The following is a 27,805-nucleotide window of genomic DNA, read 5'->3' as shown; positions in this document are numbered from 1 at the left end:
ACAAATCCCAAAAAGTGAATTTAATAATCTCAAACTCATTTCTAAAGAGGTTTATCTTGCTTTCTCTTTGAAATCTTTTCCATCAAATCTTATAGCCTCTCATTTAAGGCCTCTTAAATACTTGCCATTCTCTACTTCAATCTAGTGACTCCTGTCAAAAGTTTGTTGGAAGCAGGCATGTTCAGTTAATAACATTTGCTTATTTTAAGGGCCACACTCTGGGGGAACCTACCATCTGAGAGAAATTTAGAGAAAATGAACTTGTGGGATGTTAACAAGACATTGTGTTCGGCTTGTAAGTTAAATAATTGTGACACCATGCCGTGTGGTAGTACCCCTTGAGATAATCCAGATGTAACTGTTCTCAACATTGTTTTTTCTCTGCATAATGTTCAAAAATAGGAGGTTTCAACATGCTACATTGTTAAAAGAGCATCCACTATGTATTAAAATACCGGGATATCATCGACTTCAAATTTGTGATTTTTCTTTTTCTTTAAATTTTTGCTCTGCCTATGGGACATTCTCTTTGATGATTATCATCCCTTCAACTCTGCTTATGTTTAGAAGATGGAATGCTGTTACTAACCCCTGGATATTTGGAGCATCCATTATGTGACAGGAAGACCCTGTATGCTTATTGTCTTCTTGCTTTTCTTCTTTTCCCTATCCTCTCTCCACTAAAGGTAAGTTTTATAGTATCTTAATGCTGTTGGTAGTCGTCAGAATTGCTAGAAGATGTTCATCTTCATAAGACTATTTTTGATGTTGACTAAAACAGGAAACCCTTGCACAGAAAGTTTCATTTCAAAGCCATGTTTTAGTTAATTTCCATCGGATGATTCCAGGGCTGTGAAATGAAGAAGCAATGAGAAAGCTTTGAAAGTTGCTATTAATGTAACTACAAAACTCTTAACACGTTTAAAGTAAAATCAATTTATAATATGACGAAATCTGGAGCCGAGAAAAACTGATGCCAAAAGACAAATTTCCTGAGATGAGAGTCACACAAAAGAAGATAGCTTTGATTGTCAGAAGCCAAGCCATGACTGACTGTGGAAACCTTCAGGGAAATGCCTAACCGTCTTCTGCTGCTTCAGTGTCTTTTCCTTCATCAGAGTGTCAGGGTTGGGACTGTTTGCTAGTGAGTAAAGTGTTTCCAATTCCTCTGAGAATTGGAGTAAACAATTCCAACCTATTGGCAACAGGCAGGTTTGGACTACCAAATACCAACTATTCCACCTCAAAACCAGATAATGACTATTTCATACCTCCGATGACCTTAAAGAGCTATATAATTCCTAAGTTCCCTAGCATCAACATACTGAAAAAAACCAATAAGCATGCTAAATTGAACCCGCCATATCAATATCTTGGCTATTGGAACAAACTGCATTCTGTAATGAGTGGCAAACTCCTAAACCCTAAAATCTCTTCACTATCCAGGAGACTCAATCCAATTGCCTTTCAGCTGGAAATGAGCAGTTGGTTCGAGCAATGTTCTAGCCATTTTGAGTAAAAGTTCACTATCTTCACCGCTGAGGCAATAGTATGTATGATCTACATCAAAGTTTTGATTCTTCCCCACAACTGCTATCATAGAGAAGATAACAGCAATAATGTAATGGAAATGCCATCATCTCCTCAGTTCCCTTCCAAGGTAACTGGTCACATTGTTCTTCCTTCACTTCTGCAAGATGTGTGCTCTGAAATTCACTACTTAGCACCGTGAGAGCAAGGACTTTTTTTTACTTGTTCTTGAGATGTAAGCATCTCTGGCAAGGCTAGCATTTATCTCCATCTCTAATTACCTTTGACAAGGTGTTAGTGAGATTTCTCTTTGACCTGCTGCAGTCTGTATGATGGTTATATCTATAGTGCTGTTAGGGTAGGAGTTCTCAGATTGTGACCCAGTTACAGTGAAGGAAGGATGTGATAGTTATAAATTGGGATTGTATGATTTCAACAGTCAAGGAGAATGACCACTTCCAGAGGGCAACAAGGATGGATAAAAATGTTGCCATGTGCAAACAAATACAGCAGCCTGAAACACAGCACATTGTCAAGTGATGGTTTTGTAAGCTTTGAAATGTTTGAGCTTTATTGACGTGAGGCTTTGAAAATCGTGTGAAAATAACAGTATATACTTCAAGACACAACTGAAGTGTCTAGAAGAGTTGCATTATTTACACTATCGCTGATAATTTACCCCAACTCTGACAATAGCTACTTCTACAGTGTCTGAGTTCACTTGTTGGTTTCCTTGGTCACTGCATTGCGTCTGTTATATTTTGCAATTAAAAAAAAATTCAGAGGCATTCTAGGCTTTCTATACTATTTGGATAAGGAAACCAATTTCTACAATGCAAACATAGATTTCAAACCCATCTGTAATCTTTTTGTGGGTCTTTATATTGGAAGATGAATCCAGCATGGCTCTCGATACTATTATAACTCCACATATAAAACTGGAATATAAAATCTCTGTCCTGAAGTGGTGTGCTATTTTAAAATATCTTTATAAATCTTGCATGTTTCTTTGTTGTTGGGAGTTGTAAGCAGTATTTATATACTAAATGTTGTGGAGATGCAAGAAACAACAAGAGTGACAGTGTTTAGTTGCTAATTTGGGTCAATGGGAGTATGGGAACATTAACCACAGACCTCGATTCTAGTGAAATATCGCTTAAAGTTTCTTCATGCTTTATCCAGAAGTTGGAGTAATGAAATGTAACTGAGAAATATTGCCAATAGTCTATATTCCCTTAATTTTTCACCTAGACTTTAGCCACTTTACTCCTTTCAGTACAAATATAACTTAAGTTTTGACTAAAGATTATTCAGTTACAGAACTATATTAAATCTGAAATGCTTTGAGAAATTTAAAGAACTCAGAATCTCATCACCAACCCTGACCACCTCCGTGCAGCCATTTGCACTCTGATTAAATTTGAGTTAATACACTTTTATTATTCAGAATCAACGTGACTATGACCTGTGTCCTAATTAATTAGGGTCTCAACTATGAGGCAGTATTATTAACCAAGACATTAAAGTACTGGACATCAACACATAGTCTGTCCTTGTACCATTGTTTAATTTGGACACTGTGTCATTCAGTGTTCTTAGTTGTTTTTGCTGCAATTTATCTGAACACAAAGTGTGGTTGAGATTACTGCTCAGTTTTCTCGTTTCCAAGATTATCATTGAATTGGGCAGGTATTAGAATGTTAATATTTCTCTATTGCACTGGTTGATTGTTCACTGCTTCTCATTTGCCCCTAGCGGCATCTTACACAGATAGCTCAGATGATGAAACATCACCACGTGACAAACAGCAGAAAAATTCAAAGGGCAGCAGTGACTTCTGCATCAAGAACATCAAACAGGCAGACTTTGGGCGCAGGGAAATCGAAATTGCAGAACAAGGTGAGAGTTCATACTTTTGATCATCAATTCTGGTGCATTTTATTCACTTACAGCATTCTGAACTGAATATCTTGAAATATGTTAGATCCATGGCAAAGGATATTTGACCATCATGGACAAGCGAGAGTTCCCTGCAATAAGGAGGCTGACTGAAATCTTCATACTGGCTCTGTTGTGTCTGTTACAGTTAATCTTCTTGATGAACTTACTGAAATAGGAAGTTTTTGTTTTTGAGATGGTATGGGAAGTCCAGGATTGTGGTTGAACTCATGGCTTCATTAACATACATGAGCCCATTCACTAATCCATCCAATGGATACAACAATAATACAATTAGGTACAAATAAACAATATATTGAATTGAATAGCACCTTGAATGCCTGGAGGTTTCCCAATAGAGGAAAACCTGAACAAGGTCAGTGGGATTAGAAAGGGAGAATTTGAACTTTGGCTGATAAGATTTTGAGATACTTTGGAAAGAAGACAAAAAAGTGAGCAAGTGTAGAAATTTAGAGAGATTTTGATAAATTGGCTGAGGCATGTGGAGACTGTCTTTGTCAATGCTGTGGTGAAAGAAGGGAGCAGGATCAGAGGAGCAATTGTTGTAATACTTAGCTAAGTCTGGAGGAATGTATAAAAGCGTATGGATGTTTTTTAAAATAAGGTTCACTGATTACATACATGTACCATTTGTTTAAAGGTTCACATGGAGCATAAGCATACACATAGATCTGTTGGACTGAATAACCTGTTTCTGTACTGTTCATTCAATACTAGACTCAATGACAAACAAGTAATTTTCAACTTCAACCTGACAACTGACAGGCTGGTAGTCAGGCAGTCTAGTATCTTTTATTGGGAGCCTGGTCAGCATAAACTCTGCTCTTCCAAGACAGTCATTCACCAGTCACTATGAAGACAACAATCCTGACGCTCTTCCATCCAATACCTAGCATTTCCAAAAGAATTGCCAGAGACTTTGAATCAAATATAGGTATTATCATAGAGTCATAGAGAGGGACAACACTGAAACAGACCCTTCGGTTCAACTCGTCCATGTCAACCAGATATCCCAACCCAATCTAGTCCCAGCTGCCTGCTCCCAGCCCATATTCCTCCAAACTTTTCCTATTCATATACCCATACAGATGCCTTTTAAATGTTGCAATCGTACTAGCCTCCACAACTTCCTCTTGTAGCTCATTCCATTCTCGCACCACGCCTCTGCGTGAATAAGTTGCCCCTTAAGTCTCTTTATCTTTCCCATCTCGCCCTAAACCTATGCCTTCTAGTTCTGGACTCCCCCACCCCAGGGAAGAGACTTTGCCTATTTATCCTATCCATGCCCCTCATGATTTTATAAACATTTATAAGATCACCCTCAGCCTCCGACGCTCCAAGGAAATCAGCCTATTCAACCTCTCCCTGTAACTCAAATCCTCCAACACTGGCAACATCCTTAAATCTTTTCTGAACCCTTTCAAGTTTCACAACATCCTTCCAATAGAAAGGAGGCCAGATTTGCATGCAATATTCCAAAAGTGGCCTAACCAATGTCTTGTACAGCCGCAACATGACCTCCCAGTTCCTGTATTCAGCACTCTGACCAATAAAGGAAAGCATGCCAAATGGCCGCCTTTACTATCCTAACTACCTACGATTCCACTTTCATTGAGCTATGAACCTGCATTCCAAGGTCTCTTTGTTCAGTAACACTCTCCAGGACCTTACCAATAAGTGTATAAGTCCTGCTAAGATTTGCTTTCCCAAAATGCAGCACCTCGCATTTATCTGAATTAAACTCCATCTGCCACTTCTCAGCCCATTGGCCCATCTGGTCCAGATCCTGTTGTAATCTGAGGTAACCCTCTTTGCTGTTCATTACACCTCCAATTTTGGTGTCACCTGCAAACTTATTAACTGTACCTCTTATGCTCACATCCATCATTTATATAAGTGATGTAAAGTAGTGGGCCCAGCACTGATCCTTGTGGCACTCCATTGGTCACAGGCCTCCAGTCTGTAAAACAACCCTCCCACCACCACCCTCTGTCTTCTACCTTTTGAGCCAGTTCTGTATCCAAATGTCTAGTTCTCCCTGTATTCCATGAGATCTAACCTTGCTAACCAGTCTTCCATGGGGAACCTTGTCGAACGCCTTATTGAAATCCATATAGATCACATCTACCGTTCCGCTGTCATCAGTCCTCTTTGTTACTACTTCAAAAAACTCCAATCAAGTTTGTGAGACATTATTTCCCATTCTCAAAGCCATGTTAACTATCCCTAATCAGTCCTTGCCTTTCTACATGTACATCCTGTCCCTCAGGATTCCCTCCAACATCTTGGTCACCTCTGATGTCAGGCTCACTGGTTTATAGTCCCCTGGTTTGTCCTTACCACCCTTCTTAAAAAGTGGCACCACATTAGCCAACCTCCAGTCTTGCGGCACCTCATCTGTGACTATCGATGATACAAATATCTCAGCAAGGGGCCCAGCAATCACTTTCCTTGGGTCCCACAGAGTTCTAGGGTACACCTGATCAGGTCTGGGGGTTTATTCCACTTTTATGTGTTTCAACACCTCCAGCACTTCCTCCTCTGTAATATGGACATTTTTCAAGATGTAGGGAATAGATGGTGACATTCTATACCTTCCATGTCCTTTTCCATAAAAAATACTCGTGTAGTATCTCTCCCATCTCGTGCGGCTCCACACAAAGGCCGCCTTGCTGATCTTGGAGGGGCCTTATTCTATCCCTAATTACCCTTTTGATCTTAATGTATTTGTAAAAACCCTTGGATTCTCCTTAACTCTATTTGCCAAAATTATCTCATGTCCCCTTTTTGCCCTCCTGACTTCCCTCTTAAGTATACTCCTACTGCCTTTATACTCTTCTAAGGATTCACTCGATCTACCCTGTCTATACCTGACATATGCTTTCCTTTTTTCTTAACCAAACCCTCAATTTCTTCAGTCATCCAGCATTCCCTACACATACCAGCTTTTCCTTTCACCCGAACAGGAATATACTGTCTCTGGACTCTTGTTATCTCATTTCTGAAGGCTTCCTGTTTTCCAGCTATCCCTTTTCAATCAGCATTTGAAAGTTCTGTCAAAATTAACCTTACTCCAATTTAGAACTTCAACGTTTAGATCTGGTCTATCCTTTTGCATCAGTATTTTAAAACTAATAGAATTATGGTCGCTGGCCCCAAATGCTCCCCCACTGACACCTCAGTCACCTGCCCTGCCTTACTTCCAAGAGTAGGTCTAGTTTTGCACCTTCTCCAGTAGGTACAACCACATATTGAATCAGAAAATTTTCTTGTACACACTTAACATGTACAGTCCTCTCACATCATCATGTGATCAAAAGGTACAAAAGTTTCATAAGATATAAATTTGAATGTTTTCTCTTGAGAATTCAACTTTTTTTTATTTTAAAAAAACCTGCTCCATGTTAATAGGATAACAGATTTAGCAAGGTAATGAATGCTGCTATTTGGTGGGACAAATGTCCAAAGATAATCACTGTAGTGAGAGGCAGTCATCTAAACGTGACCTCACCATACATTGACTATTCTGGAATTAACTGCTCGTTACCAGTCCTCCAAACTGCTGCAGCCGAAAACTGGCAGGAAGTTGGCTGGGACAAAAACCTGGAACTGCAACAGAGCAAAGTATTATGTATGGTATTAATGTACGTAAAATAATGAAAGGACTGCACTTTCTACCTGTTAGCAGGTTATTCCAGTTTAACAGGTTGGGGAGGACCAGGGGGCATGCATTTGAACTAAGCAAAAATAGGAATAGACTGGATGTTAGATGGTTCTTTTTTTCCCAGAGAGTAGTGAGCCTCTGGAATGCATTGCTGACTGGTGCGGTGGGTGCTGATACTCTGTATGGCTTCAAGAGGGAGCTCGACTGGTTCTTATCTGAGGCAGAGATTGCGTCTTAAAGAAGGTAAGTGGATTAACATAACACATGATCAGTATGATCGTCTGGACTGGTTTCAATTTCCTGTGGCTATTGGAGAGGATTTTTCTCTAGTTTTGTTTCCTCATTGAGCCTGGATTTTTCCTGTAACATATTAAAATGTCAGTAATATGGGGCAAAAGTGATGGCCCAGCTGTTCTTTTCCTGCCCTTTACTTCCATGTATTAGGATTGGGCAATTTAATGTTGAAACTAGAAACCTGCATACATAATCAATGTGGATAAAGAAGTTGTTTCCATTGGTTCAGTCATGGCAGAGGAGAGTTGAGAGGTGGTTTTCCCAGAATTGCGCAGTGCAGTGTCCAAGTTCAGCCTTATCCATTAAGACATTCAAAATCCAAATGGTTCCGATATATAACATCTTAAATGTTATCTTTGCTTGTGATCTTACCATGCCTCTGTCTTTTTCATTTTGTCGACATCTGTAGATTAAAATCGAATGTGGAGTTTCCAGAGTAAACTATCTATTGCTGCAGTACAGGCCTTTGTCACTCATTTTGTGCTTATTCTTGTGTTAATGCAGAGATGCCAGCACTCATGGCTCTTCGAAAACGAGCACAGGGAGAAAAGCCGTTGGCTGGAGCAAAGATAGTTGGCTGCACACATATTACAGCCCAGACTGCGGTGAGTGTCCAGCCTTAAATTCCTACTTATTAAAATCCAGGGAATGCATAGTACTGCACTAATTAGGAGAAAGTGAGGACTAATTAGCAAAATATCTACAGCCCCTGTGTAAATTCAGCCCAACCTGATAAGATTTTTTAATAGTTCTTTCTGTTTAAGAATTTGCTTTCCATACCTATTTCTTAAATGTAATAGCAAGAGAAAAAGAATTTCATCCTTGATACTGATTCCCTTTTCTATTGTGTTACAATCCCTGCACTAACTGATTAACTCTTAAAGAAAAAGAAGTTCAAACTTCCAGTTATTAGCTGAAAGGATAGTACCATGAGATTTCACATCTTAGACTATTGCAACAAAGAACTTTAAAAAAAAAAAGATTAAACACAAGCTTTTTAGGCAATTGATACTTTACTTGCCACCTTTTTTCCCTTCATTAGCATGACCAAACCAACTCTTTTCACAGATATACTTTGCATTGTCCTTTAAGTAGAATTCAATTCTCCGAGCCAGTCCAAAGTCAAGCTACAGAGAATAAGACCATAAGACATAGGAGTGGAAGTAAGGCCATTCGGCCCATCGAGTCCACTCCGCCATTCAATCATGGCTGATGCGCATTTCAGCTCCACTTACCAGCGTTCTCCCCGTAGCCCTTAATTCCTCGAGACAACAAGAATCTATCAATCTCGGCCTTGAAGACATTTAGCGTCCCGGCTTCCACTGCACTCCGTGAGTGCAGTGGAATGACCCCCTCTAATTCTAAGGCTGTGTCCACGGGTCCTAGTCTCCTCGTTTAACTGAAACAATTTCCTAGCATCCACCTTTTCCAAGCCATGCATTATTTTGTACGTCTCTATTAAGTCTCCCCTTAATCTTCTAAACTCCAACGAATACAATCCCAGTATCCTCAGCCGTTCCTCATATGTTAGACCTGTCATTCCAGGGATCATCCGTGTGAATCTCCGCTGGACACGTTCCAGTGCCAGTATGTCCTTCCTGAGGTGTGGGGACCAAAACTGGACACAGTACTCCAAATGGGGCCTAACCAGAGCTTTATAAAGTCTTAGTAGTACATCTCTGCTTTTATATTCCAACCCTCTTGAGATAAGAGACAACATTGCATTCGCTTTCTTAATCACGGACTCAACCTGCATGTTTACCTTTAGAGAATCCTCGACTAGCACTCCCAGATCCCTTTGTGCTTTGGCTTTATTAATTTTCTCACCATTTAGAAAGTAGTCTATGCTTTTATTCTTTTTGCCAAAGTGCAAGACCTCGCACTTGCTCACGTTAAATTCCATCAGCCATTTCCTGGACCGCTCTCCCAACCTGTCGAGATCCTTCTGTAGCCTCCCCACTTCCTCAGTACTACCTGCCTCTCCACCTAACTTCGTATCATCGGCAAACTTCGCTAGAATGCCCCCGGTTCCCTCATCCAAATCATTAATATATAATGCGAACAGCTGTGGCCCCAGCACCGAACCCTGCGGGACACCGCTCGTCACCGGCTGCCATTCTGAAAAAGAACCTTTTATCCCAACTCTCTGCCTTCTGTTAGACGGCCAATCCTCAATCCATCCCAGCAGCTCACCTCGAACACCATGGGCCCTCACCTTGCTCAGCAGCCTCCCGTGTGGCACCTTATCAAAGGCCTTTTGAAAGTCTAGATAGACCACATCCACTGGGTTTCCCTGGTCTAACCTACTTGTTACCTCTTCAAAAAATTCCAACAGGTTTGTCAGGCATGACCTCCCTTTACTAAATCCATGTTGACTTGTTCTAATCAGACTCTGCTCTTCCAAGAATTTAGAAACCTCATCCTTAATGATGGATTCTAGAATTTTACCAACAACCGAGGTTAAGCTGATTGGCCTATAATTTTCCATCTTTTGCCTTGATCCTTTCTTGAACAAGGGGGTTACAACAGCCATCTTCCAATCATCCGGGACCTTTCCTGACTCCAGTGACTCTTGAAAGATCTCAACCAATGCCTCTGCTATTTCCTCAGCCACCTCTCTCAGAACTCTAGGGTGTATCCCATCGGGGCCAGGAGATTTATCAATTTTAAGACTTTTTAACTTTTCTAGCACTATCTTTTTCGTAATGGCAACCATACTCAACTCAGCCCCGTGACACCCTTTAATTTTTGGGATATTACTTATGTCTTCCACTGTGAAGACTGACGCAAAGTACTTGTTAAGTTCTCCTTCTATTTCCTTATCTCCCATCACTAGGCTTCCTGCATCAGTTTGAAGTGGCCCAATGTCTACTTTTGCCTGTCGTTTGTTTCTTATGTACTGAAAGAAACTTTTACTATTATTTCTAATATTACTGGCTAGCCTACCTTCATATTTGATCCTCTCCTTTCTTATTACACTCTTTGTTATCCTCTGTTTGCTTTTGTATCCTTCCCAATCTTCTGATTTCCCACTGTTCTTAGCCACTTTATAGGATCTCTCTTTTTCTTTAATACATTTCCTGACTTCCTTTGTCAGCCAAGGTTGTCTAATCCCTCCCCGGTTAATCTTTCTTTTCTTGGGAATGAACCTCTGTACAGTGTCCTCAATTATACCTACAAACTCCTGCCATTTTTGCTCTACTGTCTTCCCGGTTAGCCTCTGCTTCCAGTCTATTTTAGTCAGTTCCTCTCTCATGCCCTCATAATTACCTTTATTCAACTGTAACACCATTACATCCGATTTTGCCTTCTCCCTTCCAAACTCCAGACTGAACTCTACTATATTATGGTCGCTACTTCCTAAGGGTTCCCTTACTTTAAGATCTTTTATAGAGTCTGGTTCATTGCAAAGCACTAGGTCCAGAATAGCCTGCTGTCTTGTGGGCTCCATGACAAGCTGTTCCAAAAAGCCATCCTGTAAGCATTCCATGAATTCCCTTTCTTTAGATCCACTAACAACATTATTTACCCTGCATATTGAAGTCTCCCATGATCACTGTGACCTTGCCTTTCTGACATGCCTTCTCTATTTCCCGGTACATGTTGCGTCCCTGGTCCTGACCACTGTTAGGAGGTCTATACACAACTCCAATTATGTTTTTTTTTGCCTTTGTGGTTCCTCAATTCCACCCACACAGACTCCACATCATCCGACGCTATGTCATTCAATACCATAGATTTAATTTTGTTCTTAACTAACAAGGCAACCCCACCCCCTCTGCCCACCTCTCTGTCTTTTCGATAAGTTGAAAAACCATGGAGGTTTAACTGCCAGTCCTGACCCCCCTGTAACCAAGTCTCTGTGATGCCTACTACATCATAATCATTCACTATTATCTGTGCCATTAGTTCATCGGCTTTGTTATGTATGCTACGAGCATTCAGGTAAAGTGCCTTAATGCTAACTTCCTTATCATTAGAGATGTTAGAAGTCATATGTCCTAAGTTATCCTTGCTTTTTACTGCATTCTCAGTCTGCCTCAATTTTAAATCCGCCTGGAAACATGCTATCCTGCTGCTTATCTTGCCATTTACCTCCATACTCCCTGTCGCTTTCACTTTCCCTTCCCCCCAACTCAGAAGTTTAAAGTCCTACTGACGACCCTATTTATCCTCTTCGCTAGAACACTGGTACCTGATCGGTTCAGGTGGAGACCGTCCCAACGGTACAGATCCCCCCTGTTCCAAAACTGATGCCAATGCCCCATGAAGTGGAATCCCTCTTTCCCACACCAATCCCTTAGCCACGTGTTTACTTGCCTAATTTTCTTGTCCCTATGCCAATTGGCACGTGGCTTGGGCAGTAATCCGGAGATTATGACCCTTGAGGACCTGTGCTTCAATTTCCTGCCTAGGAATACACTCATCTACTTAAGCACAGTCAGATTGCTAACTGTTAATTAATGAGTGCATTCTCAATGGCTAACCCTCTATTAGTCAGAGTTCACATACTGCCCAATCAGCAGATTTCTCACATGCAGTCCAGCCATTGAGTATTTTCCCTCTTGAATTGATGTTCTTGCAAAACATCCCAATGATTGCAAGACAAAAGGCTCAATAAAATTTATCTTTTTTCAGGAATACTCATACTTCCTACATTGAAACCTCGATTTAACCTCCTCAACATAACCTCATACTTCATAAAATGAAAGGCAGGAATCAGCAGTATGTTAATCAGCTGCCAATATTTTCTTCCTCACCAGATTCATGTGCCATCTGGCATTCTGCAATCATTCCAACATCTTAACTTCTTCAGTATGTAAAATTAATGTTGTGCTATTTAGCCCATGTTGTACAGATGCAACTTGTTTCCATTCATGGGGTTACATCCATCTAAAAGCTGTTTTACACTTTACACCATCTAATCCACTGTGATTTCAATGGCAATAAGACAAACAGCTGTATCGCTTCTGTTCCTGTGGGTGGCCCTGCTGAGCTAGTAGAAACAGCATTTCCAACAGACTCTTCATTGTCTACTACATCCACCATTCACTTTATTTCATGTAGCATCCAATTTTTTTCTAATTTTAGACTGTGGTACTTGCATAGCCTCTCGCTATTGCAGATTTTGCAAAATTATTTAGTCAGTTTGGTTGCCTGAGACAGCAATCTGACATGCTATGATCAGATTAAGAACAGGAAGGGCTCTGTTCTTAAACTGCCACCAATCCTATGATTATTCTCTTCTTTTTTCTTGATTACTTTCTCAAGTTGACAATGTATTCTAGCCACATTTCAAACATGCAAAAGAAAGGGTAGGAGGGTGAAATGTAGGTGGCAAGGAAAAGCTCACCCATGTGTCAGTTCTTCGTGTTTAACTTTGAAGATGTCAGCAGCAGACTGTTTAACTTCCAGGAGTGACTGAAGAGCCTTTTTGTGTGCTGTAGACTCCAGTGACTCTAAACTCTGTCCCGATATTCAAATATTCATTCCTTCCCAGCATAAATCGGATGCTGGAAACTAGAATCTTATTCTCTTTTACTAGTATCTTATGTGTCTGTTTGTAGTTTGATGACAAAATTATATTTTCATTCATCACATGATCATTTTCATTTTGAATAGTTTACACATATAATTGGCCCTTACGCATTGATTTGTTAATGCAAACTCTAGCACTTTTCCTTAACGGAAAATGGAATGTTTATCGTTTCCTCTCTTAACAACAACCTAGTGGATAGTAAACATGACATTATGTGAATTAAAACATGGAGTGAATAATGAGCACGGCTCATGATATGGGCTGAATTGCATTCACTCCAATTTATTTAACAAGACTGAAATGTTTGTAAATTAATTTTTTTTTGCTGGATAAGTTCTAGTGCTGAAGGATCTTTTGCAGAGCAGACCTTGCAGATATGTTGATAAATGTGCGGTTTTTATTTTTGAGGGATGAGAGTGTCAATGGGAGGACAGCATTTATTGGCCATCCTTAACTATACTTGAGAAGGCAGCAGTGAGTTACCACCTTGAACTGCTGCAGCGCATGGGGATTAGTTATATCAACAGTGTTATTAGGAAGGTAGTACCAGCATTTTAACCCTGCTGCTCTTGTCCTTCTGGTGATAGAGGTTGCATGTTTAGAAGCTGTTTCTTATGAATAGAGTAACTGCAGTGCATCACTTTAGATCATACACAATGATGCTACTGTCAGCAGTGAATTGGAGACGATAAAATACAAGGTTAGGCAAGTGCTGAACCTGATGTTTAAAAATTCTTGTTTAAACTTGTTACTTGCAACTGATTGTCTGTCTATCTGTGCACCACTCCCTTTGTCATGATCTCTCTGCCTTGTTTTAACTTCTGGTGCAACAGGTTCTGATGGAGACACTTGCTGCCCTTGGAGCCCAGTGTAGGTGGGCTGCATGCAACATATATTCCACCCAGAATGAAGTGGCTGCTGCGTTGGCTGAGAATGGTAAGGGGGAAATTTTTTTAAATGGCAATTTGGTATTCTGAAGAAATCTGTTTTTCCCCCATCCAGTTCTCAGTGCCTTTTACCCTGCCCTTTGTTTTCCCTCTTTTTGTTCTATCATACGATATTTCTCTTGCTCAGCGGATGGACTGCAGGCCACCTATGACTGATTCCCTCTGTTATTCAGTTGTTCTGCAGTACACGTGCAGCCTTTAATTTAGTAAAAAGGTTACATTGTTGCTCATGAGATATTGGTACAGTGTAGGGTTGGTAAACAATGCCCATAATTTGCTTTGGGAATGAATCTAATAATATCTGCCATTAGGTAGTTTTGCCCTAACCGTTTAATTTCCCTGATGTTTTATGCCTCAAGTTACTGCAAGTGCAAATTGCAAAGCTTAAAGCCAAGGGAACGTTGAATCTGGGCACCTCAAACTTGGGTGAACTGATAAAGCACCTGTGCACCTCCCTTATTGATTATTAAATAAACAGTGTAATGACTTAGAAAGGAACATAAATTAGAGTAACTGAAATTAGAGTTGCCCATCAGGTACAGAAAGAGAACCAGTTTGAAGTGAGTTAGATTGGATTTTAAAAAAAGATGCTGTAACAGCCAGCCTCCTGATACTAAAGAGAATGATGCACTCCTGTATCACTTCAAAAACAATTTTTCAGTAAATTTACTAAGGTGTAAACTCGTATATTTTAAGTTGGTCAGGCACTGAGTATTTCTGAGCTTATGGTGGAATGTGTTACCATTGAATAGTATTTAATTCAGGAGCTGTGCCACAGAAATGTTATGGTGCAGAAAGAGATCATTCAGCCCATGTTAAATCTTTTGAAATTTGTGCTGGAAACCACTGAGTAGAATCTGATGCAACTGGAGATGAAAATGGGATTGTCCTGGCCCCAAGCACCAAACTGCCACTCCCAACTGCTGCAGTTGGTTCCCATTCTGGTGTGTGACAAATGTGGTTCCTGTACCTACCTGTAGAATGGTGAAAGGTTGCTTAGCTGTCCTCACCAGGGCCAAGATGCCCGGTTTTCCAAGTGAAGTCCAGAAACATACAGCCTTCAAGGCAAGGCAAACCAATAGTTTATACCAGATATACTAGTTATCACTTGTTGGACAGATGAAGTGAAGTATATATTCTGCTGAGCAAGCTGTGTGGTATTTTTTCACTAAAGCCTAGATCCTCCTCCATATTATCATGCAAATTGTTCCCAGCTCCTCATCTCACATTCCTTTTCTTCCCCCAGTTTTGTGACTTTGCATTGAATAGCTTCTGACTAGGTTTTTTCTGGCCTAACTTGTTAGCCACACTAACCCTTTTGCAATGATCAGCACCTTTTTTCTAATAGTAGGCGGCACGGTGGCACAGTGGTTAGCACTGCTGCCTCACAGCGCTAGAGACCCGGGTTCAATTCCTGCCTTAGGCAACTGACTGTGTGGAGTTTGCACATTCTCCCCGTGTCTGCGTGGGTTTCCTCCCACAGTCCAAAAATGTGCAGGTAATGTGAATTGGCCATGCTAAATTACCCGTAGCGTTAGGTGAAGGGGTAACTGTAGGAGAATGGGTCTGGGTGGGTTGTGCTTCGGTGGGTCGATGTGGATTTGTTGGGCCGAAGGGCCTGTTTCCACACTGTAAGTAATCTAATCTAAATTGGAAATTATTTTGATAACTTTAAAAGTCTTGAACTCTTTCATGGGCTCTAATAGTTTGCTCAGCATCTAGTTTCAGCAGAGTAGTCAATTCTACTATCAGAATTGAGATTGAGACACATTGGCCACAGTGTTGAGTTGGAATCATTGTAATCTCTGGCAATTCATAGACATTTATAGCACATCAGGAGGCCTTTCAGCTTGTGTCTGCCCCAGTCATCAACGATCTGACTACATTATCAGATGGCAACATAAGTAAATAACTAAATACACCTGTACTGTCTAAGTGTGTTGAGAGTTTCTGACTCAACCACCCATTCACGCAATGAGATCCAGACCCATACCACCCTCAGGGTGAAAGTATTTCTCCTCAACTTCCCTCTGAGCCTTCTGCTCTTATCTTAAATGTATCCCCCCCCCTAGTTATTAACTCCTTTCTATTAGAACAAAAAAGGGCCTTTCTATCCACATTACATTCTACTTTATTCCTCAAAATGTTATATATCTCTATCAGATTCCTGATCAAAAAGAGATTGGACAACCTGGGCTTTTATTCTCTAGAGTTTCAAATATTGAAAGGTGATCTAATTGAAACCTACAGAATACTTAAAGGGATAGAAAGGGTAGATGCAGGTATTTCCTGTGGTTGCAGTATCTAGAACTAAGGGCACAATTGAAATTAAGGGAGATGACATTTAAGACTGAGGTGATGAGAAAATCTTTTTCTGAGGAGGATTGTGAAATATCTGTCTTTAAAATAGAGGTTGATAATTTTTGTTCATCAATGGCATAAAAAGATATGGGGACAGTGTGTAAAAGGTTTGATCAGCCATGATCATATACGATGACAGAGCAACTGGCTGGATAGCCTACTGCTGTTCCTTTTTACCACCACATCAGTTTTTATGTCATCTGTGAACTTCTCCACCATTAACCTTGCATTCAAACATAAATCATTACTTTAAACTACAAACAACAAGGGCCTCAGAACTGAGCTCTGTGGAACCCCATTGGAAACAGACTTCTTGTCACAAGAATATCCTTTTGCTGTCACCTTCTGCTTCCTGCTTTTCAGGCAATTTTAAATCCAACATACAAAGCCATAGAGATGTACAGCACAGGGACAGACCCTTCGGTCCAACCCATCCATGCCAACCAGATATCCCAACCCAATCTAGTCCCACCTGCCAGCACCCAGCCCATAACTCTCCAAACCCTTCCTATTTATATACCCATCCAAATGCCACTTAAAATGTTGCAATCGTACTTGCCTCCACCACTTCCTCTGGCAGCTCATTCCATACACGTACCACCCTCTGCGTGAAAACATTGCCCCTTAGGTCTCTTTTATATCTTTCCCCTCTCACCCTAAACTTATGCCATCTAGTTCTGGACTCCCCCACCCCAGGGAAAAGACTGCCTATTTATCCTATCCATGCCCCTCATAATTTTGTAAACCTCTATAAGGCTCCTCCGACGCCCCAGGGAAAACAGCCCCAGCCTGTTCAGCCTCTCCCTATACATCAAATCCTCCAACCCTGGCAACATCCTTGTAAGTCTTTTCTGACCGCTTTCAAGTTTCATAACATCTTTCTGATAGGAAGGAGACCAGAATTTCACGGCAATATTCCAAAAGTGGTCAAACCAATGTCCTAACGGCCGCAACATGACCTCACAACTCTGAACAATAAAGGAAAGCACATCAAACGGCTTCTTCACTATCCTATCGACCTGCGAGTCCACTTTCAAGGAGCTATGAACCTGCAGTCCAAGGTCTCTTTGTTCAGAAACACTCCCTAGGACCTTACCATTAAATGTATAAGTCCTGCTAAGATTTGCTTTCCCAAAATGCAGCACCTTGCATTTATCTGAATTAAACTCCATCTGCCACTTCTCAACCCATTGGCCCATGATGTGAGGTAATCTTCGCTGTCCACTACACTACCAACTTTGGTGTTATCTGCAAACTTACTCACTAAATCTCTTATGCTCACATCCAAATCATTTTGCTTTGGATCTCATGGACTTTTACTTTATTCACCAGTAGCATTAGGGACCTTATAAGAATCCTTGCTAAAGTCCACATAGCCCTCAACAAATGACTTACCCTCATCAACAGTACTGGTTCCTCCACAAAATATTCAATCAAATTTATCAACACAACCTTCCCTTAAATCCATGCCAACTGGTGCTGATTTATCCATTTCTCCAAGTGTTGATCTATTCTGTCCCTTGGAATTATTTCTAATAATTCATCCTTTTCCCCAGCCCACGCCAAAACCGGGGTTTGACCTGTAATTGCCTGGTCCATCCCATTCTCCCTTTTTTTTAAATGATGGAATGATTTTAGAATCCTCTAGGCCTCTGGCACATTGCCAGAGAGGATCTGAAAATGATTGCCATAAGGTGGCAAAGTGGTTAGCACTGCTTCCTCACCGCGCTAGAGACCCGGATTCAATTCCCAACTCAGGTGACTGACTGTGTGGAGTTTGCACATTTTCCCCGTGTCTGCGTGGGTTTCCTCCGGGTGCTCCGGTTTCCTCCCACAGTCCAAAAATGTGCAGGTTAGGTGAATTGACCATGCTAAATTGTCCGTAGTGTTAGGGGAATGGGTCTGGGTGGGTTGCACTTCGGCGGGTTGGTGTAGACTTGTTGGGCCAAAGGGCCTGTTTCCACACTGTAAGTAATCTAATATTGATATCTCCTTCCTTCCCTCCTTTAACAGCTTGGGATACATCTCATCCAAGCTTGTGGATTTATCAACTTTTAACACACTAGTATCTTCTCTCTTTCTATTAATTTTGTCTATTTGTTTCTCATATTTCATCCACCTATACCCACATCATTTCTTCCCCAGATACTTTTAATAGGAGAGAGGTGTACATTATTGATTGTTTGGCTATAGCCTGCTCTCTAATTGGATATGACTAACTACCATGGGAGGTGTGAGGGAATTTTTGTTTGCAATCTACATGTTAATCAAGTAATCCAGTTGTCAAATGTTTTGTAGTTGGGCATTATTTGACATAAACGACAAGCATAGCTGATAAATGTGTACTTTAGCAAATACCACATGAGGAATTGCTTTGATATACTGCAATAATGGAATCAGGAATGCAAACAATGACCTAAACGTTGCAAACTGAGCTCAAACGATGCTCATTCAAGTAATGAATTTGAATTCATGTTGATGTCATGTGGCTATCGCTTTCATGGAACTCTGGGTTAATTATTTTCTTTTCAACACTGTTTTCTAATGTGTGTGGGTTGATCCTGTTTGAGTTTGTCAGTACACTGTCAGTAGTGAAAAGTGCAAGGATTGACAACATACTTGCACTGTTATTGAACACTTAAAGATTTAATTTTTCTATAAACTGGTATCCTGAACATTCTACTGCATACTATTCAAATATATAGTAATTTGAAGACCTATTTAACATTCTCATTTAGCCAGTTAATTGCTTCAAATTTGCCATTTCTTTGTATACTGTTTGTTTTCCAATCGTGTAATTGAGCAGATATTAATTCCAGCAAATTAATTGAGATTTTAATCCCTTAATGAGGACATTCCATTGTGTATGAACTCCAATTGTTCATTCTTTTATGATATAAACATTCAAGAATAAATGTGGATAAAATGAATCCCAAAATAACTTGAATATGGAATACATAATTCAGTTGTAATTATGAGTATTAAATGTTGATTAGCGATCTTGAAGCTTCATTATGGCATCTAGTCCATTTATTGTTTTAAAATCGTTTGTTATCCTTCAAGATAGTGAATCCTTCAGTTATACTCCAAGCAATAACTTGCATCTAGGCATTCTTTCCTATGTTTAAGCCAACCAAACTCCTCACTTAAACTAAACTTAGATTCCAGTCAGTCTGTAATAAACATCTCTTTGTAACAGTGACTTACAAAAGAAATAAGCTTCAGAGGTTTAATCACAACACAGACATGGGTCTTGCACTCTTGGTTGATTCAACAAATAAAACAGCCAGCACATATTAAGGAAATGAAAAATTCACTGCCACCTTCTTTCACTCCTAGGCATCTCTGTTCTCTGTATTTAAATTTTGATCTTGCAAAGAAACTTTGGTAAATGTCCAGTCTTAATGTGTCGCCTGTGGCCCAACTTTATCAACCAAAAAATTGTTGGATTGCTTTTCATCTAATATTTGAATGTAATTTTATCATCTTGTTATCCTGTGGCAGGTTATCCAGTTTTTGCTTGGAAAGGAGAATCCGAAGATGATTTCTGGTGGTGCATTGATCGCTGTGTAAATGTAGAAGGGTGGCAGCCTAACATGGTAAAGACAGGTTGTTCTTTGCCCATTTAGAATGTTGGTAAATGATGACCATTCTGTATGTGATCATTTTAAATGTGCATGTATGAATTAAAAATGGGAACTCAGTTGTGTTAAATAGTTGAGTACTTAGTAAAAAAAAAAATCTATGTTTTTATGTGTGGCTATTGATTTCAGTAAAATCCAAATATACCCTTTGGGTTTGAAGCTAATTGTATTTCATCAATATACATGGTGTTAGACATGGCTGAATCTCCAGTGCCTGTCTGCAACTACTCCTTTCTGGAAATCTAGAAGGAATTTGCTGGTGACATGAAAATATTAATATCACCACAACCCTTTATGTTCAGGGTGTTTTTATTAACTATACACAGAATTAGTTTGGAAGTGTTTTTAAAAAGTATTAAAAGATGGAAAGGATGGGAAGAGTTAGCACAATGCAAGACCTAGATCCAATTCAGTGAGGAATAAAATAAAATGAAATGAAAATAAGAATAGTGGAAGCTTGTTTATTAGTATACTAATACACAGGCTGTTAAACATGCTTTCAGAAGAAGGTAAGACCATAAAAAGGCTAACTAAATCTTTGTTTTTGTACCTACTGTTAGATAATAATGGCAGAGTAGATTCTAATCACCTTCATCCTTTTTGGAAAGATTTGTCTGGAGCTCCTCGTAGAATTTCCCCAAAGCAGAGTAACTTGTTTTGAGTAAATTTCATAGTAAGTGGATGTTCTATGCTGGTGTAATTGTTGAGTTCTGAGGCTGAGGAATGTCTGTTGCTGCTTCTCTGCCTTTCTTCTTGGGTTTGGATTTTTCCTAAACTACTATTTTGTGGTCTTGTACTACCACATATTGTGCTGGTTTTCAAATTGACTTTACTCATTTGTGTTTTATTACAGATCCTAGATGATGGAGGAGATCTCACTCACTGGATTTACAAGAAGTATCCTAATATGTTCAAGAAGATAAAGGGCATAGTGGAGGAAAGTGTGACTGGTGTTCACAGGTGAGTATCAATCTAATATAGTCACCACTTATCCAACCTTTCTTGTCCTCGTTTTTATTGATACTACTATCATTTTTCTGTTCTTCCTAAAATTGCAATGTGCCGTTCTGCATGATGCCCCTATTTTGCTGAGTCCTCATTTACTCATTATATTAAAACTGAGACATCACAAACTCCCCGTTAATTATGGAGCATTCTTCTTTCCACCTATAATGTCGAAGGCTAAAAGTGATGTTTCATGGGCAAATTCTTTTCATAATCACTACCACCACCACCAAAAAATCTCTGAATGAAGATGCAATGGCAGGGCTTTGCTGGAAGACCCTTGAGTTCTATTCTTTGAGTATGCTGTTTCTCTCCCACCTACAAAATTTGAGGGTTCTGAATAGCACTAACTGTATGATACAGAAAAGATGACCAGCCTCTGTTTCTGCAGATATCATGATTCTTGACAACCTACTTCAGCCATACTTGAATGTTTACTGTTAATGGCGTTATTTCCTTCCACAGGCAACAATAACTGGAGGCAAGATTGGAGCAGATATTTGATTTCATTTATTATTGCACTGAGATACAGTGGAAAAGTGCTGTTCTGAGTGATAACCAATCCAATCATGCTTTGCATAAGTACATCAAGGTAATAGAACAGAAAGCAGAATATAATGTTACAGCTACAGAGAAGATGCAAAGAAAGATCAACTCTAATATACTAAAGATACGTTCATAAGTCTGATAACAGTGGGGAAGAAGCTGTTCTTAAATCTGGTGGTACTTGTTTTCAAAGTTTTGTATATTCTCTCATGGATGAGCGTATAACCAAGATGGGAGGGGTCTGAGATTTTATTGGCTGCTTTCCTGAGGCAGCAAGAAGTATAGGTGGAGTCAGTGGAAGGAAAGCTGTTTTTTGTGATGGACTAGGCTGCATTCATAACTCTCTAATTTCTTGCGGTCATGGAGGAACTTGAAGCTGTGGAGCACCTCCCCTCAGCACCATTGATACAGACAGAGGCATGTCTCCTCCTCGCAGCTGTCAGATGAAATAGGATCACTGCCTAAGGTGGGACCACAACTAAAAAACCATGCCCCACTGACCTCGCCCTTGCAGGTATAAAGGCCACTTGATCGTTCCCTGAGTCAGCCAAGCTCCAGAATTCCTGAGAACTTGTCCCACATCGAAACAAAATGTAATTCTCAATGCATATAATCACCATTTCTGTTACCCTAAGTCTGCCAATGTATTGTCCTATATGTCTTGTCGGACACAATTATACAGCCTGTTTTCAAGGTCACTACCAGAGTCTTTTCCCCTTAGGCCACTGGAAGATCAATGTTTGCATTTTTAATTATGTAAAAGAGTTGCATGTTTTGGATATTAATGCATCTTCAAATAGTCTGTCTTCCAGAGCTTGCTCCTAGTCTCATATACAGGATGGTTCACTTCGCCTGGTTCGAACAAGTTTGGTTAGAGACAAAAGAACTGCAGATGCTGAAATCCAAAGTAGACAGGCAAGAGGCTGGAAGAACAATAAAGAGAGATCCCCCTTGTCCTTATCTACCACCCCACCAGTCCCCGCATCCAACGCATCATCCTTAAACACTTCTGCCAACTCCACCTAGACCCCATCACCAAGAACACTTTCCCCTCCCCACACCTTTCTGCCTTCTGCAAGTACTGTTCCCTTCCCTTGGTTTGCACTACACTCCCCACTGAACCCCCAGGTACCTTCCCCTGCAACCGGAAAAGATGCAAAACCTGCCAATACACCACCTCCCTCACCTCCATCCAGGGCCCAAACAGTCCCTTCAGGTGAGACAGAGGTTCACCTCCTGTCTCCTAACCTAGTTTACTGTATCAGGTGTTCCTGGTATGGTCATCTCTACATTGGGGAGACGAAATGTAAACTTAAATAATGGTCACTGAGCATCTCAGCTGGGCCCACAGGGGCCGACCAGACCTCCCTGACACCGCCCATTTTAATTTCCCTTCCCTCTCCCTTTCCGACATGACCATCCTTGGCCTCCTCCATTGCCACAACGAGCTTAATCGCAAATTGGAGAAACAACACCTCATCTTCCTCCTGGGCACCCTACAGCCCGGAGGACTCCACATTGAGTTCTCCAATTTCAAATAACCTCCCTTCTCATTCCCTGATTCCCTTCTCAGCCCCTCCCCCTCCCTTCCACTCCTCCCTGCCACCAACCGGATTCATTTCTCTTATTGACCAACCAGATCGTACCCTCTACCTGTCTTCACTTATCCCTGATGTCTCTGATCGTATTTTTGGGATCCTTGGGGGGGAGGAAGAGCAGCCCCAAGTCGTAGTCCACATTGGTACCAACGACATAGGTCGGAAGAGAGATGGGGACTTGAGGAAGAAATTCAGGGAGCTAGGGTGGAAGCTTAGAGCTAGGACAAGCAGATTTGTTTTCTCTGGTTTGCTGCCCGTGCCACGTGCTAGTGAGGTGAGGAATAGGGAGAGAAAGGAGTTGAACACGTGGCTACAGGGATGATGGAGGAGGGAGAGTTTCGGGTTGTTGGATAATTGGAGCTCTTTCTGGGGTAGGTGGGACCTCTACAAGCAGGATGGTCTTCATCTAAACCAGAGGGGTACCAATATCCTGGTTGGGAAATTTGCTAAAGCTATTAAGGTGGATTTAAACTAATACAGCAGGGGGGTGGGATCCAAAATTGTAGGACAGGTACAGAAGAGGATGAGAGTAGGGAGTTCCCAAATCAAGTATCTGACACTGGCAAGTGAGAACCTGGTTTGAAGTGTGTGTACTTTGATGCGAGGAGCATCTGAAATAAAGTGGGTGAACTGGCAGCGTGGGACTTCGATGTTGTGGCCATTACAGAGACATGGATAGAGCATGGACAGGAATGGCTGTTACAGGTTCCGGGATTCAGATGTTTCAGTAAGAACAGAAAAGATGGTAAAAGAGGGGGAGGTGTGGCATTGTTGATCAGGGAAAATATTATAGTTGTAGAAAGGATGTTTGGGGACTCGTTAACTGAGGTAGTATGGGCTGAGGTTAGAAACAGGAAAGGAGAAGTCACCATGCTGGAAGTTTTCTATAGGCCTCCGAATAATCCCAGAGATGTAGAGGAAAGGATAGTAAAGGTGATTCTCGATAGGAGTAAGAGAGGCAGGGTAGTTGTCATGGGGGACTTCAACTATCCAAATATTGACTGGGATCACTACAGTACGAGTACTATAGATGGGTCAGTTTTTGTCCAGTGTGTGCAGGAGGGCTTCCTGACACAGTATGTAGACAGGCCTACAAGGAGCGAAGCCACTTTAGATCTAGTACTGGGTAACGAGCCTGGCCAGGTGTTAGATTTGGAAGTAGGTGAGCACTTTGGAGACAGCGATCACAATTCTGTCAGGTTTACTTTAGCGATGGAAAGGGATAGGTGTACTCCACCGAGCAAGAGTTACAGCTGGGGGAAGGGAAATTACGATGCAATTAGGAAATATTTAGGAAGCGTAGAATGGGGAAGGAAACTGCAGGGGATGAGCTCATTAAAAATGTGGAGCTCATTCAAGGAAAAGCTCCTGTGTGTCCTAGATAAGTATGTACCTGTCAGGCAGGGAGGAAGATATAGAACATGTGAGCCGTGGTTACTAAGTAAGTGGAATCCCTGGTCAAGAAGAAGAAGAAGGCTTATGTTAGGACAAAATGTGAAAACTCAGGGCATTTGAGGGTTACAAGGAAGTCAGGAAAGACCTAAAAAGAGAGCTCAAGAGCCAGGAGGGGACATGAGAAGTTGTTGGCGGATAGAATCAGGGTTAACCGTAAGGCTTTCCATAGGTATGTCAGGAATAAAAGAATGACGAGAGTTAAATTAGGGCCAATCAAGGATAATAGTGGGAAGTTGTGTGTGGAGTCAGAGGAGATAGGTGAAGCACTAAATAGATATTTTTCAAGTGTTCACTATAGAAAATGAAAATGTTGGCGAGGAAGATACAGAGATACTTGCATCTAGACTAGAAGAGATTGAGGTTCACAAGGAAGAGGTATTAGAAATACTGCAGTGTGTGAAAATAGACAAGTCCCCTGGGCCGGATGGGAGCTATCCTAGGATCCTCTGAGAAGCAAGGGAAGAGATTGCCGAGCCTTTGGCATTGATCTTCAAATTATCATTGTATACAGGAATAGTGCCTGAGGACTGGAGGATAGCAAATGTGGTTCCCTTGTTCAAAAAGGGTAGTAGAGACAGCCCTGGTAATTACAGACTAGTGAGTCTCACTTCAGTTGTTGGTAAAGTGTTGGAAAAGGTTATAAGAATAGGATTTATAACCATCTAGAAAAGAATAATCTAATCAGGGACAGTCAGCACGGTTTTGTGAAGAGTAGGTCGTGCCTAACGAATCTTATTGACTTTTTTGACAAAGTGACCAAACAGGTAGATGAGAGTAAACCAGTTGATGTGGTGTATATGGATTTCAGCAAGGCGTTCAATAAGGTTCACCACAGTAGGCTATTATACAAAATGCGGAGGAATGGGATTGTGGGAGACATAGCGGTTTGGATCAGTAATTGGCTTGCTGAAAGAAAACAGAACGTTGTAGTTGATGGAACATGTTCATCTTGGTGTCCAGTTACTAGCAGTGTACCACAAGGCTCGGTGTTGGGTCCACTGCTGTTCGTCATTTTTATAAATGACCTGGATGAGGGCTTAGAAGGGTGGGTTAGTAAATTTGTGGACGACACTAAGGTTGGTGGAGTTGTGAATAGTGACGAAGGATGTAGTAAGTTGCAGAGAGACATAGATAGGATGCAGAGCTGGGCTGAGAGGAGGCAAATAGAGTTTAATGTGGACAAGTGTGAGGTGATACACTTTGGCCGGAGTAATCGGAATGCAACGTACTGGGCTAATGGTAGGATTCTTGGGAGTGCAGATGAGCAGAGCGATCTCGGTGTCCATGTACACAGATCCCTGAAAGTTGCCACCCAGATTGACAGGGTTTTTAAGAAGGCATACAGTGTTTTGGCCTTTATTAATAGAGGGATTGAGTTCCGGAACCAGGAGGTTATGCTGCAGCTGTACAAAGCTCTGGTACAGCCACACTTGGAGTATTGTGTCTGGTCACCGCATTATAAGCAGGATGTGGAAGCTTTGGAAAGGGTGCAGAGGAGATTTACTAGGATGTTGCCTGGTATGGAAGGAATGTCTTACGAGGAAAGGCTGAGGGCCTTGAGGCTATTCTCGTTAGAGAGAAGAAGGTTGAGAGGCGACTTAATAGAGACATACAAGATAACCAGAGGGTTAGATAGGGTGGACAGGGAGAGCCTTTTTCCAAGTATGGGGACGGCAAGCACGACGGGACACAACTTTAAAGTGAGGGGAGATAGGTATGAGACAGATGTCAGAGGTAGTTTCTTTACTCAGAGTAGTAAGAGTATGGAATGCTTTGCCTGCATCGGTAGTAGTTTCGCCAAGTTTAAGTGCATTTAAGTCGTCATTGGACAGGGAAATGGACGTACATGGAATAGTGTAGGTGGGATAGGCTTCAGATTAGTGTAATCGAGAGCTGGAGGGCCTGTACTGCGCTGTAATATTCTATATTCTATGTTCTACTTCACTACCCTGCCCCCTCCACCCCCTTTATCTGCAGCTCTCTTTACACCAACCCCCAGTCCTGAAGAAGGGGTTCACCCGAAACATTGACTTCTCTTCCTCCTGATGCTGCTTGGTTTGCTGTGTTCTTCTGGCCTCCTGCCTATTCGAGCAAGTAGCAAAGGAGTAGGTGAAAATTCCAGTCTATCAATCTATGAAGATACATTTTTTAAATCAATGTATCAGAAAAGCAACACATTGATGGAATGGAATAGGAAAATGCTTTCTGCCAGACTTTCAGTGGTTGCTCATGCTAACAATTAGCTCATTCAGTGAGTAACTGGACCAAATGTACCAGGAAACGTTCAGTTATTAGTGTACCTATCTAATTTGCCCTGTTTATTTAGACAATTTCAGGCAGAATGCTGGTAATGGCACTACAGTTGGTGCAGAATGGAAAAATCAGCCAGTGTTTCCTCTCCTGATCACTACTGAACAACCCCTGTTGGAACTGTGCATCACTTGAGGCCTTCATGATATAGTGTAAACCATGCTCACACTCATTGTCTAGACATTGACTGACTGGGTAAAATGCCACAGTGAAACACAAGCAAGTGACATCATCACTTAGTCATTCCCTTCAAATGAAAACAGGAAGACTGGATATTAACTACACAGTGGGAGAAAATAATAGCATTAAACTATATTTCCATAGCTTTTCCCACTAACTTATAATTTTTCGCCTTTGCTGGCATCATATAGAAATTAACCAGTCCAATTATATTTTCAATTAGTTAAATTTTACATTCGCATAACTACAACTCCTGAATGCAGTTGGGATGACTGAGGCGCAATATACCTTCTCACCATAGGGGGACTGTAACAAATATGTCCAGCCAGTGCAGATTGATATGAGTTTCAAATTGATTCATAATGGCTAAAAAAATTTCTTGTTTTTGTGTTTTAATGGAAGATTCTTCAGGATATGTCATTCAGGTTTAAATCTGATGTCATTGTACTACCAAACTCATTTCTATTTTGGTCATGTTAGCAAGTAGCATTCTTGCAGTTTTCTTAGTTGACCCAGATATCTGTACGTTGAGTTAAAAAATCATCACAAAACCTGGTCCAGTGTCAAATACTAAGATACTGGAGGGTTGTAGCAGACAACTGAATTGGTTAATATTACCACACCTTGGATCAAAATGGGAATGATGATCGGAGACAGACTGTTGAAAGTATTTGTAATAACCTTCAGTCCCAAATTATAGTCCAGAATAAAATAGGAACATTATGAATCTTATAATTTGAGGTGTATTGTTAGGTTCACTCAAAAACCAGCCT

At 40.9% G+C, this 27,805-nt stretch overlaps 1 protein-coding gene across 7 annotated transcripts in view; it reads left to right on the top strand.

The window, feature by feature from the left end:
- Positions 1-27,805, top strand: part of LOC122561808 (S-adenosylhomocysteine hydrolase-like protein 2) — a 99,849-nt gene that overhangs the window by 45,975 nt on the left and 26,069 nt on the right. For 4 of the 7 annotated variants that reach the window (XM_087999427.1, XM_087999430.1, XM_087999426.1 and 1 more), the window contains 5 exons: positions 3,286-3,429; positions 7,952-8,052; positions 13,820-13,922; positions 19,799-19,893; positions 20,792-20,898. In XM_087999427.1, coding sequence (XP_087855553.1) covers positions 3,286-3,429; positions 7,952-8,052; positions 13,820-13,922; positions 19,799-19,893; positions 20,792-20,898 — 550 coding nt within the window. The remainder of the gene's footprint in view (positions 1-3,285; positions 3,430-7,951; positions 8,053-13,819; positions 13,923-19,798; positions 19,894-20,791; positions 20,899-27,805) is intronic. The other 3 variants (XM_087999432.1, XM_087999431.1, XM_087999428.1) reach the window with 1 other exon arrangement.

Source organism: Chiloscyllium plagiosum, unplaced genomic scaffold (genome assembly GCF_037043375.1).
Source record: "Chiloscyllium plagiosum isolate Xiang-an unplaced genomic scaffold, Cpla_swu_hap1 HiC_scaffold_23, whole genome shotgun sequence".
NCBI classification, from domain to species: Eukaryota; Metazoa; Chordata; class Chondrichthyes; order Orectolobiformes; family Hemiscylliidae; genus Chiloscyllium; species Chiloscyllium plagiosum.
This window is presented reverse-complemented; position numbering and strand designations above follow the sequence as displayed.